The 20,765-nt window shown below is 38.0% G+C and overlaps 3 protein-coding genes and 1 long non-coding RNA gene across 11 annotated transcripts in view; 2 read left to right on the forward strand and 2 right to left on the reverse strand.

The window, feature by feature from the left end:
• The window catches only part of LOC127665122 (ankyrin repeat domain-containing protein 26-like), a 922,395-nt gene that overhangs the window by 861,188 nt on the left and 40,442 nt on the right, over window positions 1-20,765 (reverse strand). Inside the window, exons 11-12 of the mRNA XM_052157533.1 lie at window positions 19,806-20,096; window positions 18,795-18,997 (exon numbers count right to left, since the gene is read on the reverse strand). Of these exons, the coding sequence (XP_052013493.1) occupies window positions 18,795-18,997; window positions 19,806-20,096 (494 nt within the window). The remainder of the gene's footprint in view (window positions 1-18,794; window positions 18,998-19,805; window positions 20,097-20,765) is intronic.
• The window catches only part of LOC127665125 (ankyrin repeat domain-containing protein 26-like), an 870,635-nt gene that overhangs the window by 622,800 nt on the left and 227,070 nt on the right, over window positions 1-20,765 (forward strand). The window lies entirely within an intron of this gene.
• The window catches only part of LOC127665128 (coiled-coil domain-containing protein 3-like), a 738,150-nt gene that overhangs the window by 191,856 nt on the left and 525,529 nt on the right, over window positions 1-20,765 (forward strand). The gene's annotated exons all lie outside the window — the stretch shown is intronic.
• LOC127665137 (uncharacterized) lies at window positions 3,425-9,164 on the reverse strand. The gene is made up of 3 exons (XR_007973316.1): window positions 8,189-9,164; window positions 6,614-6,821; window positions 3,425-4,038 (listed from the first exon to the last, which is right to left on the reverse strand). It is a non-coding gene; the product is annotated as an uncharacterized LOC127665137 (long non-coding RNA).

Here is a 20,765-nt window from a genome sequence, read left to right on the forward strand (position 1 = left end):
CAGGCTGAGAAAGAAATTACGGAAATGACACACCTCATGAAAGTCATAAGAAATATAAAATATCTTGGGAGTGACTCTAACCAAGCAAGTGAAAGATCTGTATGACAAGAACTTCAAGTCTCTGAAGAGAGAAAGAAACCAAAGAAGATCTCAGAAGATGGAAAGATCTCCCATACTCTTGGATTGGCAGGATTAATATAGTAAAAATCAAATCTTGGTGAAAGCAATCTACAGATACGATCCCAATCAAAATTCCAACTCAATTCTTCATAGAGTTGGAAAGAGCAATTTGCAAATCACTTTGGAATAACAAAAACCCCAAGAGAGCAAAACTGTTCTCAGCAATAAAAGACCATAGGAGGAATCAGTCTCTGACCTCAAGATGTATTATAGAGCAATAGTGATAAAAGCTGCATGATATTGGTGCAGAGACAGGCATGTAGATCAATGGAATAAAATTGAAGACCCAGAAATGAACCCAAACAGCTATGGTCACTTAATCTCTACCAGAAAAGCTAAACCATCTAGTAGGAAAAAAGGCAGGATTTTCAACAAATGGTGCTAGTTCAATTATAAGTCAACACATAGAAGAATGAAAATTGATCCATTTTTATCTGCCTGTTCAAAGCTCAAGTTCAAGTGGATCACAGACCTCCAGATAAAATAGGATACACTGAATCTAATAGAAGAGAAAGTGGGGGAAAGCCTCGAACCATGGGCACAGGGGGAAATTCCCTGAACAGAAACATCAATGGCCTGTGCTCTAAGATCAAGAATTGACAAATGGGATCTCATAAAATTGCAAAGCTTCTGTAAGGCAAAGGACACTGTCAATAGGTCAATACAGCAACCACCAGATTGGGAAAAACATCTTTACCAATTCTACATCCTGTAGAGGGCTAATGTCCAATATATTCAAGGAACTCAAAAAGTTAGACTCCAGAGAATCAAATAATAGTATTAAAAATTGAGTACAGAGCTGAACAAATAATTTTCAACTGAGGAATATCTAATGGAGAGAAGCACCTAAATAAATGTTCAACATCCCTAATTATCAAGAAATGCAAATCAAAACAACCCTGAGATTCCACCTCAAACCAGTCAGAATGGCTAAAATGAAAAACTCATGTGACAACAGATGCTTGGGAGGATGTGGAGAAAGAGGGATACTCCTCCATTTCTGGTGGGTCATCTAACATATGAAGAAAACATTCATTTTCACAAGAGAACAGCACATGTATTGTAATTAGTAAAATAATTCTAAACAACCCTTTTCACAGTGAAAAGTCCTGTAGTTCTTCCTTAAACTCATTTTCAAGTTCTAAGTGTTTTAAATCATAAAACATTTTGAACCTGCAAATGTTTAAAAAAATTTGGTCAACTCAATGTCTTGCTCTCCAGCATAGAACACTGTTCTAGTCTGATTAAACCGACCTATGTACTGATGGAATAAATTTTTATAGGAAGTCCTTTTTTTCCTTTTGAATTTTATTTTCTGTGTTACAATATGGGTTTTGGTTATATTATATGCATATTTTATATACATGCTAGATATATTATAAATATTTATTGTATGAACCAATAAATAGATATTGGATAAAATAATAAAATTCTCCTGTGAATGAACTCATGTCTTAATCAGGACAGTTTTAAATTGTTGCTCGCTGAGTTTTACAGTCACTCTTAGAGTAGAGAATAAATACTGAGCACAAACTAAGATTCACCTAAGACAGCTAATGGTCTTTTCATGTTTCTATGTGGCAGGCCCTTTGCAAGGACACACTGAGTTATTATTCACAGAACCCTGAGATGGACATTAGTAATTACTCTTTCATAGTTGACACACAGAAAAGTTTTGTACTTTCTAATAAAATCACGGGCAGGGTCAGAACAGGGTTTGAACTAAGAATCCAGGAATGCCCTCATTCACAGTGTTTTACTGGGGCAAAATGCCACTAATGGGAATTTGTTGAAGGTGGAGCTTTATATTTTTGTTTTCATACTTTTACTTCAGTCTCCTGATCTGTAAGCTTTATGATGGGCACTGTAGCTTAGTCAAGAACTTTGATGGAGCATGGCTCAGCCAAGACGTGCTTCCTAAGGGCTTGTTCCAACAACTGTAATGGAGGACATTCCCACTTTCCAAAGACAATGAGGGCTGTCACTTGTTGGAAGATAGAGGCCTGTACTAATGCTCCCAAATATCTACATGTCAGCTGTGGGCCAGAGTTCTTTCACCAGTTTTATCTGTTTCACCGGTTCTCTCTCACGGCTGCTTCTGCAGGACAAAAGGCCACGAAGTTATAAAAGACAATTTTCTCCTGGATGCCCTCTCTGGCTGTACATGGCTCTTCCAAGGCCCAGGATCAAGCTGCCTGTGCCCCAGGGCCACTGACTTAGGGCCACCGACTCCTCTCAGCTTGGCTGCACAGCTGCCTAAGGCAGATAGTCCAGGCCTGAAGTGCTGGCCTTGTTCAAGGCCACTGGGCTGGGTGACACTGGTGGTGCAGCAAGGAGCTGATAGGCATGGGGCTGAGGGGGTCCAGATTTAGTCTGGATTATAATGGGGGTCAAATGCAAGAACAATCTGACCCTGTCAATAAGAACAAGAATGGGACTAGACATTTTATATAACTAGACTCAATAATAAATATTCATCTCATAACATTATTTGAGAAACTAATAGGAATAATTATGAAGCATTCAAAAAACATGGCGAATTGAGACTTCATTCAAAGAGTATGCCACATATTCTGTATTGGAGTGAAGAATGGAAAGTGCTTTACCAAATGTTTGCAACATTTCTGACAAAAGTGTTCCTCGGATGTTTTTCTTGAGAGATATGATGCAGAGGAAGTGGATATTTTGGCAAAACACATGACACTATAAAAATAGTGATTTCCCTAATCTCATATATGCCATGGGAAGGGATGCTTACATCAGGTGAGGAAGAGCACAGAAGTATAGACACTTAACTTGTAGGAGAGTTTTAAAATTTTGGCCCTCTAGAGGATGAACATTAATTGTGAAATTATGATAATGGCAAAGGACAGGAGACCGTCTCCCCAACAGAAAGCAAGTCATTGTAATCATTTATGGAAGTCCCAAAATTATGAATCACTAGGAAACACATCATATTTACTATTTTGTCCCCTCTTTCTAATGTAGAACCGAAAGGAGCCTACAGGGTTTTCTTTCCAATCTGATGGTTATAATATAGTGAAGATTTATTTGATGTATACATATTTATGACAATTGCAAGATTAAACAAGACTATGAATGCCACCCATCCTGTAACATTTCTTTAGTCTGTCTAATTAATTTATCTTCCCTTATAAGTATCCAGAATATCTTGTGAGGATTCAAGGAAATATCATTCTTCAAGTTTCACTTAATATCAAAATCACAACTCCTGATAGATAACAAAGGACTTTGAATATTTTTAAGTGTTTCTTTGCCTTTCAAGATTCTTCTGTTGTAAATTCTCTGTTTATCTCTGTACCACATTTTTAATTAGGTTATTTGGGTTTTTGTAGATGAACTTGTTGAGTTCTTTATATATTTTAGATATTAGCCTCCAGTAGGAAGTACAGTTAGTGAAAAATTTTTCCCAACCTTACATTGCCTAGTTGTGCTAATGATGCCACCTTTTGTCTTACAGAATCTTTTCAGTTTCATGAGGTCCCATTTATCAATTGTTGATCTTAGATCCTGAGCCATTGGTGTTCTCTTCTGGAATTTTCCCCCTGTGCAAGTGAGTTTGAAACTCTTTTACAAGTTCTCTTCTATTAGACTCAGTGTATCTGGTTTGATATTGAGGAACACCATCCACTTGGACTTGAGCTTTTCTCAAGGTGATAAGTATGGATATATATTTGGTCTCCTACATACAGAGCATCAGTTAGACCAGCACTAGTTATTGTAGATTCTTTCTTTGTTCCACTGTATTTTTTTTGTTTCTTTATCAAAAATCAAGTGTCCATAAGTCTATGACTTTTCTCCTGCATCTTCAATTTGATACCATTGATTTCTCTGTCCCTGTAACAATACCATGTGATTAATATCACTATTGGTTTTAGCAAAGTATAAAACAAAATGACCGTGAGTTCCTACCTCATTCCAATCAGAATGGTGAAGACCCACAACTCAACTGACAGCACTTGCTGAGAAAGATGTGGAGAAAGAGGAACACTTGTCTGTTGCTGGTGGGATTGCAAACCGGCACAACTACTCTGGAATTCAATCTGCTGATTCCTCAGAAAATTGGAAATACTTCTACCTGATGACCCAGCTATACCACTTTTGGGAACATACCCAAAGGACTCCCCACCACACTACTTGGACACGTACTGTACCATGTTCATAGCAGCCCTATTTGTAATAGCCTGAGGCTAGAAACAACACAGATTTCCCTCAACCAAAGAATAGATACAGAAAATGTGGCTCATTTACACATTGGAATTCTATTCAGTTAATAAAAATGATGACATTCATGAATTTGGCAGACAAATGAATGGAACTAGAAAATATGCTAAATTAGGTAACTCAGACCCAAAAGAACATGCATGCTATCCATAGGTGGATATTAGCCAAAAAGTACAGATTCAACCTACAGACATTAGGTTGTAACAAGCAGAAATGCCCAAATGAGGAGGCTTCGATCCCACATGGAAGCAGGAAGGAAATACTCACAGGAGGTAAAGGGAGGCAGGGATCGAGGTGGGGGTAAACATAAACAGGTATGCAAGAAGTGTCTGGAGAGAAGCCTAGAGGATCAAGGCAAGGAATGAAAATAAGGGGAGTGAGAGGTGTGAGGACCCTGTAGAAAGTTCCAGAGTTCCTGGAAGTTAGACATTCTCCACACTTATTGGGGGCACCTAACATTTTGGGGAAAGGGAACTTGAAGAGTCTACCTCCAGGAGACAGACATAGACTCACATGGAGGGATAGGGTTACTAACCCACAGTTAAAATACCTGACCCAGACTTTTGCCTGTTTAAAAGAACATCAGGTACAAAAAATAGAGAAGAGACTGAAGGAAAGGCAGTCGAATGACAAGCCCAACTTTGGATCCATATCATGGGAGGCCACCAAGGGCTGACTCTACTATGCTGTGATGTGCTTACAGAAAAGAGCCAGGTGTGGCTGTCCTCTGAGAGGCCCTACCAGCAGCTGACTGACTCAGAAGGAGATACTTACACCCAACAATTGGGCTGATGTTGGGAACCCTGATTTTTTAATTAGTGAAGGATTGAAGAAGCTGGAAGGGAGAGCAACTTCATATGAAGATCACCATTCTCAACTAACCCAGAGCCCATGGAGCTACCAGAGCCTGGGCCACCAACCAGGAGCACAGAAAAGCTGGTCCAAGGGCCCTGACACATATGTAGCAGGGTCCTGCCTGGTCTAATATCAGTGGGAGATGATGTGCTGAAACCTTGATGGACTTGAGGCCCCAGGAAAAGGTGAGGCCTGGTGGGGGGAACCACCCTCTCTGAGGCAAGAGGGAGGAGGAATGGAATGAAGCATAAGAGGGGGACTGAGAGGGGGAAATTACTAGAATGCAAATAAATAAAATTACATAGATTAAATACATCGCAACTCCTCTAGTAATGTCGTTATGAATTTCCATAAATACCTTCACTAACAGATTGTATAAATTTTCCCACAGGTTGTTTTATTCTAATACATCAGGGTAGTGCCAAGAGATCTGCAATCTAAGAGGTGCTTGGTGATGGGGATGGTGATGCAATGATACTGTCATGTTGTGAGTCTCACTCAGCTCAGGCTTTGTTCAATCAGAATACTACTGCTGTGTGTATGGGGAAAGCCAGTGGGGATTGGGGATGCATAAGAATGAAGTATGACACACACATATGAAAATGCTACACTGAAATCCATTTGGAGTAACCTAAAAAACTTAAAAATAAAGACTTCCCTTTCCATAGATTTGTATGATCTTGCAGAACTTGCCTAGAACAGCTTCCCATAGTGTAGTTTCTTGACTTATGCCTTTTGCCTTTCTTTTTGGTAAATTCATATTTAACCAGCCACTGTCACAGAATCATATTGCTCATTTGGGTGGCCCAGATGGGCTATCATTACGGGGGCAATTGTCAGGGAAAATACAAAAGACCATAATTCTACAGCTGAGATAAACTCAATCTCTTATTTGTTTTCAAACTTCTGTTTTTGGAGATTTGTTCCTCAAAAACAAACTTAAAGACATAGCAGCATATGTAGGAGACAACAGTGTCTAAGAATACCAGTTACAAAAAGGTACCTGTGATAGAAACAAAGGGCATTTGGGGTGGAGCAGAGGAACTTTGGGCCCTTCTGCTCTACAAATAAAACATATTACTCTAGTCCCAGATTTCACCACTATCTCCCAGACTTATCATTAAGAATCCAATCTCAAGGATCTCTCTCTCTGCAAGGCAACTGGAGGTCTTCCCTTTCCTCCCCTTGAAAACTCTCTCTGCTGTGAGACAAGGATGGGGTGTGGCTACACTTGTGAACCCATAACTTCCAGATTTGCTTGTCCCCAGCCCTGTGCTGAATTGCGTGAGGTAAGCTGTAGATAGGATACCTGGAGACAATATCATCCTCTCACCTCCACACAACATTCTGAATTAGTCAACAAAGTTCCTTGTTTAACATGAAGAAGAGTGCTGGAGAAATGAGTCACCAGTTAAGAGCACTCACTCTTCTTCCAGAGGTCCTGAGTTCAGTTGCCAGAAACCAGGGACTGGCTCACCACCACCTGAAATGGAGATCCGATGCTCTCTTTTGATATGTCTGAAAACTGTGACAGTGCAAACCTATACATAAAATAAATAAATAAATAAATAAATAAATAAATAAATAAATAAATCTTTTTAAAATAAAATTAAATGAAGGCAAACGAAAATAAGCTGGCCAAGGTGATAGAATTCACAGAGTAGCCATGGGAATACAGAGAACCAAGAATACAGAACTGACTGTCCCACACAGTGTGACAAGATCCCTATATAAAATGACAACACAAGCACGTTTTTGGATCATGTGTGTACATCATTTTTGGAAGAAAAGATGACTCACAACAGATTGCATAAATCCCAAAGATGTCTGCCTAAAATCTATGTACAAATTTGCAACAGCAAAACTATGACGTTTAAGGTTTTAGACCCACTCTCACTCTACGAACTCAAAAAGAGAAACTCCAAGTGTCTTAGTGTAATGTGTCCAATCAGAATAAACAGTATCCTGATTTTTCCAATTAAAATTGAGGCATTGTGTGACTGAGACACTCAAGTATTAGTTCCAGATGAGAAAAATATATGAAAGACTTTGTGAGAGACATAAGAAAATAAGTAAAATATGTCCATGAAATTCATAAAGTTTTATCTAATATTTTTCATGCTAAAGCATGCAGTCTCTCTGGTTATCATGACATCTACCTTGAAGTGCTCTACTATTAGCCTAAGCCATAGATGGCTGGAGAAAGGAATGTCTCACCAACAGCTTATCTAACATATGCTCCATGATGATTGACTATGTGGTTTATATATGAGATAAAAGAAAGCAAAGCAAGCAGGTATGAGGCACTGGCCTGAGGCAACAAACAGTCCCATGCAAGTGTGCCCTTAGGGCCCAAGAACTAGAATAGTAATTAGACTTAGAATTCAGAATAGACAGGTGCTCCACTGGCAATGCACCTGGCCAGCTGTTGGTTCATAAGTAAATTAAATCAACATTTTGTTCAAAGTCAGTATTACCTTAGGAAACAACTTATAGTTTTCTGGCTATTGTGTGTTTGACATATTTGAACGAAATATTTAGAGTAATAGTTGACAAACTGAACAGATATTTGAAAAGCACAGAATTAAAGAAATTATTTTGATTTTAAAAAATGCTTGGTGTATAACAACAATCCCAAATCCCAAAGCATGATCAGAAGACTGATACTGAAAGACAGTGGATTTGAGAATACACTGAACAAGGTCCTTGGTCAAAAGCAAACAAATGTATCAATGTAGACATGAATGTTTTGCAAGGATGTGAGTCACTGCAGTTGTGGGGGACCTATGAGGTCCTGAGTCTGGTTATAGCCTCAAGCACAAAAGGGTACTTGTTGATTGTCACAGCAATTTAAGTTATGCCTATTTGAAGTACTACTTGATCAAAACATGAAGTGAGCCAATTTTACCTTTGATGAAACTGTAGAACATTTTTAATACTTGATCTCAGAGAAGGTAGGGTAACTCAGGAGTGGAGCTTGTTTAAATTTTGCAGGAATCCACATATTTCATTCCAGAAAAAAAGGAAAAAATAACTCTAGTTATTAAAAAGAATTCTACATGGTAAATATAAATATAACTTACAATATTAGCCATAAAATTTATAAACTAGCTAAGGATAATTTTATTATTTATCTACAAACTCTAAAAATAACAAATACAGAATAAGCTTTGCGACATAGAATTGAGTGTGTAATCCAGAATTTGAAATTTGCAAGTGAACATGAGTGTTATAGCCAATGATCACAGCACAGACACTAAGACTCTATCCTCCATGTCAGTAACCAAAGCCATGAGATTTAATGGTCTGGGAAAGCTCACTTAATAAAGGTGAAAAGGAAATCTGGACGTAGAGCTCTAAACTTTGATAAAAAATTCTCCTTAGATTTAGACAAAATTCAAAGAGACATTGACCATAAAAACATTCAAAGAGACACACTAATGGCCAGAGATAATAAACTCAGTACTAGTTCCAGGTATACCATATCTTATCTGACCTTTGCATCATTTGCTATAAATTTAGACAGCTAGATGCTGCACGTTACTATAATATTTGCATTGCTAGCTGAAATAGCCACATCCACAGAATTTTAGGACCTGTGTTATTGCGTTCTTGCTTAACCCTAAGATTTTGATGAACAACAGCTCAGTATCTTATGCAGGCCATGCAGCAGAGGTCACATTATGGAGTTGTGTCTTGCACATGGACAGAAGGACATTTTCAATCTTCCTTATGAAGTCCAGCGTGATCTAACTAATCCAAGAAAACTGCAAGTGCCACAGACCTCCTTTGTCCTTGAAAATATTAAGAGAATTATCCCTTCAAAATAGCTTGGATCCCATCTTTGCTTATATCAGAATTCATCATGCTCCTATAAAAGGATACATTACCTGAATTTTACAGTAATGACTGATGAGAATTGTCTGTATTGTGACATATTTAACAATTTCACATTCATTCAAGGGTTGTTTGAGTGGACCAACTTTATGCCTTGGAAATGCTTAGACCATTGCCCTGCCTTCAAAAACATGAAAACGTTATGATGAAAACTCAGCTAGTTGTCTTTTTTTAAAGTACAAAATAATGTAAGTAATACATTTAAAGATGTAATTTCAGTGTAATGCTGTCCTAGACACCTTTTGATTACCCCTGTGTGTTTTACATTTTATACATAAAGCCAATAAAAAATATGAAGCAAAGGGCTTCTATCTACACAAATATAATCTGCTGTTCCATGTTTCTTCAGAGTTTGTTTGAGGCTAGCCTGGTCTACAGAGTGAGTTCCAGAACAGCCAGGGCTGCACAGAGAAATCCTGCCTCAAAAAACAAAACAAAGCAAAAAAAGAGGTTGTTGAAATGAACATTTTAATAGTAGCGATACACACTGAAAATAAAACTGCAACAGATTTATAATTCTTATAATTGCACTGTTTTATTTCTGTATGTAATTCCACCATCTCAACAATTATATGTATCAACATGAATATTATCTCTATTCACTGTGTCTTTGCAATTAGACTATAACAGAACATACTTACTGGGTGCTGCTAAAAGCCATGATAGTTTTAGGGAAATTTCAAATAAGAAATTTTTCAAATAAATGGGATGGAGAGAAATTAATGTTATTAGTGGATAATATGAAAAGTTTCTGCTGCTTTCCAGAAAGACATTTTCACTTAAAATATTTTCTGAGTTACATTTTGGAACCCTTTTACTAAAGGATAATTAAGCAAGATTACCGATATATATGCTTTCTTATATATAAAAATATTTAAAACGCTTAACAATGGATGAGTTTTGTGTGTTTCTTGTGATTTTTCCTGGATGTTAAGGTCTTGGGGTGATGTATTGTTGGTTTATCATTTTGCTTTGTTTAAATTTGGTATGTTTGTTCATTTGTTGGACCATTTGTTTTCTAAAGAGAGAAAATATGGATTTGCCTATGTCAGAGGAGCGGAGGAATTCTTAAATTCAACTATGCACATGCGGTTAAGAGTTTAACTTTCAATCTTTAAGTGAAAATGGTGGATATTGACCCAAAAAATTGATTATAAAACCACTAAATACTTAAGTCCCAGATAAAACAGTGTCACCTAAAAGGTAAAAAACGGATGTAATTGGAATATACCTTAAGTTATTTTAATATGCATGCCACACCTCCTCTGTTATAGCCAGAGGACAACACTAAAGAGGTTCACTCCTCATACTACATGGGGTCCAGGGAATGAACATTGTGGTCAAATGGTGGCAAGAACCTCTACCCACTGTGTCTTGTCAACAAACATTCAGGTTTTGTTGGAAATCTCATTCAAGTTCCAACTGGAAAGAAATTTAAAATATTCCAAATTTGTTCTAGTTACTGACTCAGGTTAACAAAGGAGCATATCTGAAAAATGAGAATTTTGTGTCAGCTATCCACTTCAGTGGTTCATCAAACTTAAAATACAATACTATCAGAAACCTGAAACACTTAGAGAGACAAAAGCATAACTAACCTTATTAAGCTATTCCACCAAGCTCTCCTTCTTGAATGTGGACTTAAATCGTGGCCCCTATGCTGTTGAACCCAAAGATATTCTGAAGACTGCTGTCACTGGTTCCCTCTGAGACAGATCTGTGGTGAGTGTGGATGTGTGACAGCCTGTTCATCCTTCTCTCAGAGGCAAGCCTGGACTTGGTGTTCTGTAACTCCACAATACTGCGGTAAATACTGCAGAGGAAAACATTTCATGTCACATACTTTTCCTAAATGACTCCCAAAATTGTATTTTGACAATTGCTGTAAGAAGAAATGTGATTTCTGTTTAAACATTCTTTTACCAGTCAAAATATTTCAGAGAATGACTACTATAATAATTGAAAGTTTAAATTACTATAATTACTTCAGACAATTCAAAGGTGATTTGTTTTTCCCAGGAGGCATATACTTTTATTATATATTGGCATAATATTGAATGATTTTGGTGTTCATAGATGTACAGAAAATTTTAGAAAACTTAACATGATTATTCCATTTATCACTTTTTTTTTTGATTTTTTGAGACAGGGTTTCTCAACATAGCCCTGGATGTCCTGGAACTCACTCTGTAGACCAGGCTGGCCTCAAACTCAGAAATCTACCTGCCTCTGCCTCCCAGAGTGCTGGGATTAAGGGAGTGTGCCACCACCACCTGGCGATTATTCTATTTATCATTTAAGTGTATAACAATGATATATGATACATAATTTAATTTTTTTATTAAAAAGCATTACAATCTGATCATAATTTTCACCTCTGTCAAATTCTCCAAGGTTTTACCCCCTCCCTACAAACCCAACTCCATGCCTTTTCTTTGTATTTCTTTGTGACTGGCAAGAAACAAAAGAGACCAAGAAGCACACACACACACATATTCACAAAATCAGAAATCAAAAAATACAGGCAAAAATCAATAAGACAAAAAATGTCTAAACAGCCTGAGCAGCCTCATATTCCAGCTGGACCTCCACTCTCCTTCTCCCTGTCTGCCCACCTTCTTCTGCTGAGCCTGAAACACACAGGTAAGCTTCCAGTCCCCAACCCATCTTCCCTGCTTTCTGAGTCCTCTGTAGCAAGCCCAGCTGCTCTGAGCAGCCAGATGTCCCAGGGGAACCTCCATTCTCCCCCTATTCTCTCTTTCAACCTTCAATAGGTCTGCAGCTACTTAATCACAGAGACCTTCAGATCTATTACCACACAATCTAAGGATATCGATCAGAGGCCTGCCATAGGAGGACCATTGTTTTTAAGATCCCCCCGCCATACCTACTATAAAAGATACATCAAAGGACCAAAGTCCTACAGATAGAAACACGTCCTAAAAAGAACATAATTTAAAAAGTCAGGCCAATATGACACCTTCGGAGCACAGATAAACTTCTAGAGCAAGCCTAGGATATCTTATTACAACTTAAGCACAAAAAAATGGCCTTTCATTCAATCTTATAGAAATGATACAGGACTTTAAAGAGGAAATTAATAAATCCTGTGAAGAAATACAGGACATAAGCCCAACAGGTAGAGGTCTTTAAAGTGGAAACAAATAAATCCTTTAAAAATATACAGAGTAATACAAATAAACAGGTGAAAGAAATAAATAAAACCATGAAAGACCAGGAAGTCGAAATAGGAGCAATAAAGAAAACACAAACTGATGGAATCCTGGAGTTGGAAAACCTGGGGAAGAGAATAGGAACAATGGATGCAAGCATAACTAAAAGAATACAGGAGATGGAAGAAAGAATCTCAGGCATAGAAGCTACAATACAAGAAATAAATCTGTCAAAAAATGGTAAATCTAAAAAGTTCCTGACACAAAATATCCTGGAAATCTGTGATATCATTAAATGACCTAACTTAAGAATAATTGGAATAGAAGAAGAAGAGTCTCACCTTCAAGGCCCTGAAAATATTCTGAACAAAATAACAAAACACTTTCTCAACCTAAAGAAGGAGAAACAACCTATAAAGCAAACCTATAGAACACAAAATAGACTGGACCAGAAATGAACATCCTACCAACACAGAATAATCAAAACAGAAAATTTACTGAAAAAAAAAAGAATACTAAATTTCCCAAGGTAAAGAGGTAAGATAATATACAGAAGCATACCTATTATATTCACACAAATGCAAATCAAAACAACCCTAAGATTTCATTTTACACCTGTCAGAATGGCTAAGATTAAAAATTCAGGAGACAGCAGGTGTTGGAGAGGGTGCGGAGAAAGAGGAACACTCCTCCACTGCTGGTGGGGTTGCAAATTGGTACAACCACTCTGGAAAGCAGTCTGGCGGTTCCTCCGAAAACTGGGCACCTCACTTCCAGAAGATCCTGCTATACCACTCCTGGGCATATACCCAGAGGATTCCCCACCATGTAATAAGGATACATGCTCTACTATGTTCATAGCAGCCCTATTTATAATTGCCAGATGCTGGAAAGAACCCAGGTATCCCTCAACAGAAGAGTGGATGCAAAAAATGTGGTATATCTACACAATGGAGTGTACTATTCAGCCATTAGAAACAATGAATTCATGAAATTTTTAGGCAAATGGATGGAGCTAGAGAACATCATACTAAGTGAGGTAACCCAGACTCAAAAGGTGAATCATGGTATGCACTCACTAATAAGTGGTTATTAACCTAGAAAACTGGAATACCCAAAACATAATCCACACATCAAATGAGATACAAGAAGAAAGCAGGAGTGGTCCCTGGTTCTGGAAAGACTCAGTGAAACAGTATTTGGCAAAACCAGAACGGGAAACTGGGAAGGGGTGGGAGGGAGGACAGGGGAAGAGAAGGGGGCTTACGGGACTTTCGGGGAGGGGGGGGCTAGAAAAGGGGAAATCATTTGAAATGTAAATAAATTATATCGAATAAAAAAAAAAGAAAAATAAAATAACTTCAGAAGAAATCAATATCTGTGACCTCAAACTGTACTGCAGAGCAATAAGGATAAAACTGCCTGGTGTTGGTATAGAAACAAAAGTATGGCTACATGGTATCTACTCAAAGACTTGGTACAACCACTCTGGAAAACAATTCGGTGGTTTCTCCCAATACTAGGAATACCTCAAGACCCAAATTTACTACTTCTAGGCATATACCCAAACATGTTCCACCATTCCACAAATACACTTCCATAGCAATGTTCATAACAATTTAATTTGTAATATCCAGAAACTAGATACAACCTAGGTGTTCCTTAACTTAAGAATGGACAAAAAATATGTGATATATCTAAAACTGAAATACTATTCTGCCATGAAAACCAAAGACATTTTGAATTTTTCAGGTAGAGATGAATCTTGAGAATATCAAGATTCCCAAAAGGACACGAAAAGTATGTATACGCATATAATTGAATATTTGCAATAAAATAAAGAACACTCATGCTGCATTCCACAAATCCAAGGAGGCTAGGCAGAAAGAGGGCACAAACAAGGATGATTGAGACTCACTTAGAAGGAAGAATGGAGTAGTGGTGGAAGGTAGATGGAGAGAGGGAATATTGTGGGAGAGAATAATTGAAGGAGAGAGGGGGTTGGTGTGTTGAGGAGTGTGGAGGGGGATAGGGGATGTCAGGATTGCCATAAGAATTACTGGAAAATGCAAATTACTGGGTAGCAGGAAGGTAGGATGGATCTCCAGGAGAGACAAAGAAATGGGGTAGGGGAGGAGCCCTAAATCAATGGGGGCGTCCTTAGCAGTGACTCACAACATTTAGGATATGGAGCCTTATTAGGCAGCCTCCTGTGGCCAGGCAGGATCTTCAGTCTGGCAATAGGGACACAACCAACTCACAAAATTTTTGAGAGAAATCTTGTTCTTTTTCCAAGAAATAGAGGGACTGTGGATGAAGCAGAGTTTGAGAGAACAGCTAACCAATCACTATCCCAACTTGAAATGCATCCCATTGACAAGCACTAAACCCTGACATTATTAATGATACTCTGTTATACTTGCAGGCTAGAATCTAGCATGACTGTGCATTATAAGGCTCCAACAGCCAACTCACACACACAGATGCCCACACCTTCAGCCAAATAGTGGAAGGATTTGGGGCCTCTTCAGAAAGAATAAAAGGAATGATAGTAATAAAATAGAATAAAAGGGGATAGTAATACCAACAATTCAACTATGGTGGACCTTTGGGAATCTCAAGAGACTGAACCACCAACCAGATAACTTAAACAGGACCTGGGCGCCTCCCTACACATATGTAGCAGATGTGCAGCTTGGTTATTTTGTATGTCCTGAACAACTGGAGCGGGATCTATCCCAAAATCTATGTTATATACTTGGGATATATTCATCTAGCTGGGCTGCCTTGTCTGGTCCCAGTAGAAAAGGAAGGTCATAGCCCTGCAGAGCCTTGAAGTGCCAGGGAGGCAGAAAGCCAGTGTGCCCCCATCCACTCATAGGTCAAGGAGGGAAAGGAGGGATTGATTGTGAGAAGGGATGACAGGTGGGGGGCAGCAGTGAGTAGGATATAAACTGAATAAGTAAACATTAAATTAAAAAAGCCTGAACAAATCAATATTAAAAAAACTACAAAAATGTCATTCATTGTGTTTTGTGCTAACCAGCTACTTATCATGTGGACTATCCTAAATTATGGTGATTCAAGAGCTTCAGAGAGGTTGAACAGGTAAGCAAAGAGGCACAATTTTATAACCAAATCTACTGCTGTCTAGAAGGGTTGTACTTAAAAAAATTGTTGATGCCCCTGTATTTAAAGTGTAACAAGTTAAGAAATGTTTAGTTGGTTGATACATTTTTTGTGTCATACTCATAGGCATTTAAATATGCATAAATTTATAAAACATATATACTCCAGATATAGAATTAAATGGCAAAGTGAAACATTTCCTTCATGAATTTGGTGAGTCAGGCTACCCCTGAGGCCGGTAAACTATAAGATCTTCGTCGAGTTATTAGTTGTGGGGCCTGCCCTTTTTGCCATTCATGCAGCCCTCCCTCCCATACTGAATGAGCAATTATGTTTAGTAACTTCATAATCTATATTTCTGTTCACACCTGCAGTAGACCTTAAGGTCAACAGCAAGGATAGTTCCTTTTGTAAATTAGAAAAGCATTAATGTACCAGAGTCCCTCCAGGTAACATACAAATTTCCTATTACAGATACATAACATTCCAATAGCCAGAATAATAGACTCTGTGGTGTGTGCTACGTTCTTTGTGTTTCTATTATAACCTTCCTTTAAACACTTCTACTTAAGTGAACATTTGATGAGGAGAGTTCCAAAATTACAGCTGTATGAATTAGCAATTAGAAATTACCAACATGCATATGTACTTAGCTGAATGTCCACACCTCAAGTAAACTTTTATTATGGAAAGGGAAGAAAGTGTCGCAGATATGAACCCACACACCTACAGTCACTTGATATTCAACAAAGGAGCTAAAAACATCCAGTGGAAAAAAGACAGCATTTTTAACAAATGGTGCTGTATCAACCGGAGGTCAGCATAAAGAAAAATGCAAATTGACCCATTCTTACCTCCTTGTACAAAGCTCAAGTCCAAGTGGATCAAGGATCTTCACACTGGGCATATACCCAGAGGATTCCCCAGCATGAAATAAGGATACATGCTCCACTATGTTAATAGCAGCCCTATTTATAATAGCCAGAAGCTGGAAAGAACCCAGGTATCCCTCAACAGAAGAATGGATGCAAAAAATGTTGTATATATACACAATGGAGTACTATTCAGCCATTAGAAACAATGAATTCATGAAATTCGTAGGCAAATGGATGGAGCTGAAGAACATCATACTAAGTGAGGTAACCCAGTCTCAAAAGATCAATCATGGTATGCACTCACTAATAAGTGGATATTAACCTAGAAAACGGGAATACCCAAAAGATAATACACACATCAAATGAAGTACAAGAAGAATGGAGGAGTGGCCCCTTGTTCTGGAAAGACTCAGTGAAGCAGTATAGGGAAAAACCAGAACCGGGAAGTGGGAAGGGGTGGGTGGGAGAACAGGGGGAAGGAAGGGGACTTATGGGACTTTCGGGGAGTGGAGGTCCAGAAAAGCAGAAAACATTTGAAATGTAAATAAAAAATATATCGAATAAAAAATAAAATAAATAAATAAATACAAAAAAAAAAAACAAGATACACTGAAGCTTATAGAGGAGAAAGTGGGGAAGAACCTTAAACACATAGGCACAGGGGAAATTTTCCTGAATAGACCACCAATGGCTTATGCTCTAAGAACAAGAATCAACAAATGGGATCTCATAAAACCACAAACCTTATGTAAAGCAAAGGACACTGTCAATAGGACAAAATGGCAACCAACAGATTGGGAAAAGATCTTTACCATTCCTACATCTTGGACAGGGTTAATATCCAATATATACAAAGAACTCAAGAAGTTAGACTCTAGGGAGTCAAATAACTCTACTAAAATGGGTACAGAGCTAAGTAGAGAAATCTCAACTGAGAAAACTCGAATGGCTCTAATGAAATGTTCATCATTCTCTGTCATCAGGGAAATGCAAATCAAAAGAACCCTGAGAGTCCACCTCACTGCAGTCAGAATGGCTAAGATGAAAACTCCTGGGGCCAGCAGATGCTGGAGAGGATGTGGAGAAAGAGGAACACTTCTTCATTGCTAGTGGGATTGCAAGCTGGTAAAACCACTCTGGAAATCAGTTTGGTGGTTCCTCAGAAAATTAGACATAGTACTACATGAGGACCTTGCTATCCAACATATAATAAAGATACATCCTCTTCCAACATATAATAAAGATACATGTTCCACTATGTTCATAGCAGCCTTATTTATAATAGGCAGAAGCTGGAAAGAACCCAGATGTCCTTCAACAGAAGAATGGATACAGACATTGTGGCATATAGACACAATGAAGTACTATTCAGCAATTAAAAACAAGAAATTCATGAAATACTTAGGGAAATGGATGGAACTAGAAAGTGTCATCCTGAGTGAGATAACCCAATCACAAAAGAAGACACATGGTATGCACTCATTGATAAGAGTATATTAGCCCAAAATCTCAAAATAAACAAGTTACAATTCACAGACCACAGGAAGCTCAAGAAGGAAGACCAAAAGTGGGGGTGCTTTGGTTCCTCTGAGAAAGGGAACAAAATACTCACAGGAGCAATTATGGAGACAAAGTGTGGAGCAGAGAATGAAGGAAAGGCCACCCAGAGACTGTCCTACCTCAGGATTCATCCTATAAACAGTCATCAAACCCCAAAACTGTTATGGATGAAAAGAAGAGCATACTGAAAGGAGAGTGTTATGGTTGTTTCTGGAGAGGCCCTGCCAGAGCCTTACAAATACAGAGGAAGGTGCTAATGCCAATCATTGGACTGAGCACGTGGTCCCCAATGGAGGAGTTGGAGGGCAGACTGGAGGAGCTGAAGGGGTTTGCAGCCCTATAGGAAGACTGATGATGTCAGCCAAAGAGATGCCTCAGGGCTCCCAGGGACTAAGCCATCAACCAAAGGGTACACATGGCTCCAGCCAAAGGAGTGGCAGAGGAATACCTTATTGGGCATCTGTGGGGAAAGCGGGCCTTTGTCCTGTGAAGGCTCAATCGATGCCCCAGTAAGGGGAAATGGATGGGGTATGGTGGTGGGAGTGGGTTGGGTGTAAGGTCATATTCTTGGAGGCAGAGGGGGGAAGTATGGGTTGGGGGTTTTCGGGGGGGGGGAACCAGGAAACGGTTCATTTGAAATGTAAATGAAGAATATATTAAATAAAATAATAATAATAATGGCAGGACGAAAGTTGCATCCAACCTACAACAGCTGTGGAGGAATGCTATCTGTCCTACACAAGTGTTTTAAAGGGAAGTACACGTATGGATAATATTTCGGGAAGGTAATGTTCTTTCAGGCTCTAATAGCCACATGAGTCATTTCATTAGAGTTTAAATTCAGTGCACTGGCTTACTAGGCTTCCAAAGTCTGACTTACTTTTCAAGTTCATATTTCAATCGTTCTCCAAGTTGCAATTCTGCTCTATATTTTTCTTCAAATGTTCTCCGTTGTGCTTTCACAGAAATTGCACGAGATTTTGTTTCCACAATCTCAAGTTCAATTTCCTTATATCTATGATCCAGTGACATGATGTAATCCTGTCTTTCCTGATCTTTCTGTTGCTCAGAGGCAGCTAGTTCCTTAAGAATATTAAAAAGAAACATTTTAAAGGAGGACAACCAAGGAGATTTCAAATGTATTAGGAGGAGTGGTTGGTGTTATCAAAATCTTGTATTCATGATGAAATTACCAAGATGAAATTAAATAAATAACTTCAACTCACAGAAAGATTCTGTTTAAATTACAAATATCAATGTATATATTCCAAATAAAGGAAACACTTATTTAAAACCTAATCATCCAACAAATTATTGTGTAATTTTCTCTGCATTTGGCTCCACAAGGCAGAGAATGTGTTAAATGAAAGAGAAAGGAGTTGGAGTTCAAATTCTTTATCAACAACTTCCAGTGGATTTAAGCAGAATTGTTTTAATAATTTCTTTCTGTGGTGCTGTAGTCAGAACCCAGGGACTTGTGGATGACAAAGAGATATACAACCATAGGACTACAGTCTCATCCCTGAGGTATTCATATAACAATTCAAAAATTAATAATATAATTTCAGAGTAAGCCATGGAACTTATAAACAACCGAAGTACATTATCATATCCACATCACAATGATTTTCTTTCCCACCATGTTTCAATCTATCTCATAAATCACAACATTTCCTATTGAAAACTGGAATTCTGAAAGATGAATTCTTTTAGCATTAATGTCAAAACTAACAGGATTATCAATAGAAGGGTATGGCTTCTTTTTCCAGAAATCAACAAAAGAAACTGCTGTGAAACACAGAAGAAACACACACAATCATACAAAAAATATAATTGAATATGAATTTTGAGGTGGAGTGAATTACAGCACAGGACAAATGACTATAGTTACCCGTAAGACTTGGTTCTCTTGGTTTATTTTTTCCATGACTTGACTCCTAGCTTGCTCTTCAATGGCTTTCTTATGATTTTCTACCTCACTTCGCTCTACCATGTTCTTGTCCATATCGGCTTTGAGGCTGAGTATTTTCTCTTCAAGCTGCTTTATTCTACCCTCTTCCGCTTCACGGTTCTCCCGGGCTGCTTTCCTTTCTGCTATTTTCTGCTCCAAAAGATTATTTTCATCTTCCTTGCATTGGCAGCGGATTAATTCTTGTTGTAGTTTTGTTTCCATACTTTCAAGCTGAGTGAAAACAATTAATATTGTCTAGTAATGCAGTAGGCAGAAAAAAGGTTAACATAACACTAATAGCAATTTCAGCATGATTCCAATTGAATTCAACATGAATTTTGGCATGGATTCACCATGAATTTCAACAATTTCAGCATGAACCCAGGCTTTACACCTGGTTTTCCACTTCACACATTAATGAATTATTGATAAACTTAAATTTAAAAAATCCAACCAAATCAAACAAACAACACAAACTCATATATACAACAAATATAACACACACACACACACACACACACACACATATGGAGAGAGGGGGAGAGAGAGAGGGGGAGAGAGAGAGAGAGAGAGAGAGAGAGAGAGAGAGAGAGAGAGAGAGAGAGAAGCCATAAGCTGTTTTCAGATCAGGAAAACTCTCTAAACATTATTAGGTACATAAGTGAGGTTCTCATATGTCTTTTAACTAATTTAATATTGGAACGACTGTCAAATCATCATGTCAGTAACTACAGACATTTCTTCTTCACAGATAATAAAAGGAATTTAACTAGAAGTCTCATGTGAAATGAACAAAAAAAATAGAAAATGAGAAAAATAAAGCTAAAGTATATGCCCCTTTCAAGAAATGAAGAAAAAAAATATATATCCCTTCCAAGAAATGAAGAAAATACAAGCTTT

The sequence above is a fragment of the Apodemus sylvaticus genome, chromosome 14, assembly GCF_947179515.1.
Source record: "Apodemus sylvaticus chromosome 14, mApoSyl1.1, whole genome shotgun sequence".
In the NCBI taxonomy this organism is placed as follows: Eukaryota; Metazoa; Chordata; class Mammalia; order Rodentia; family Muridae; genus Apodemus; species Apodemus sylvaticus.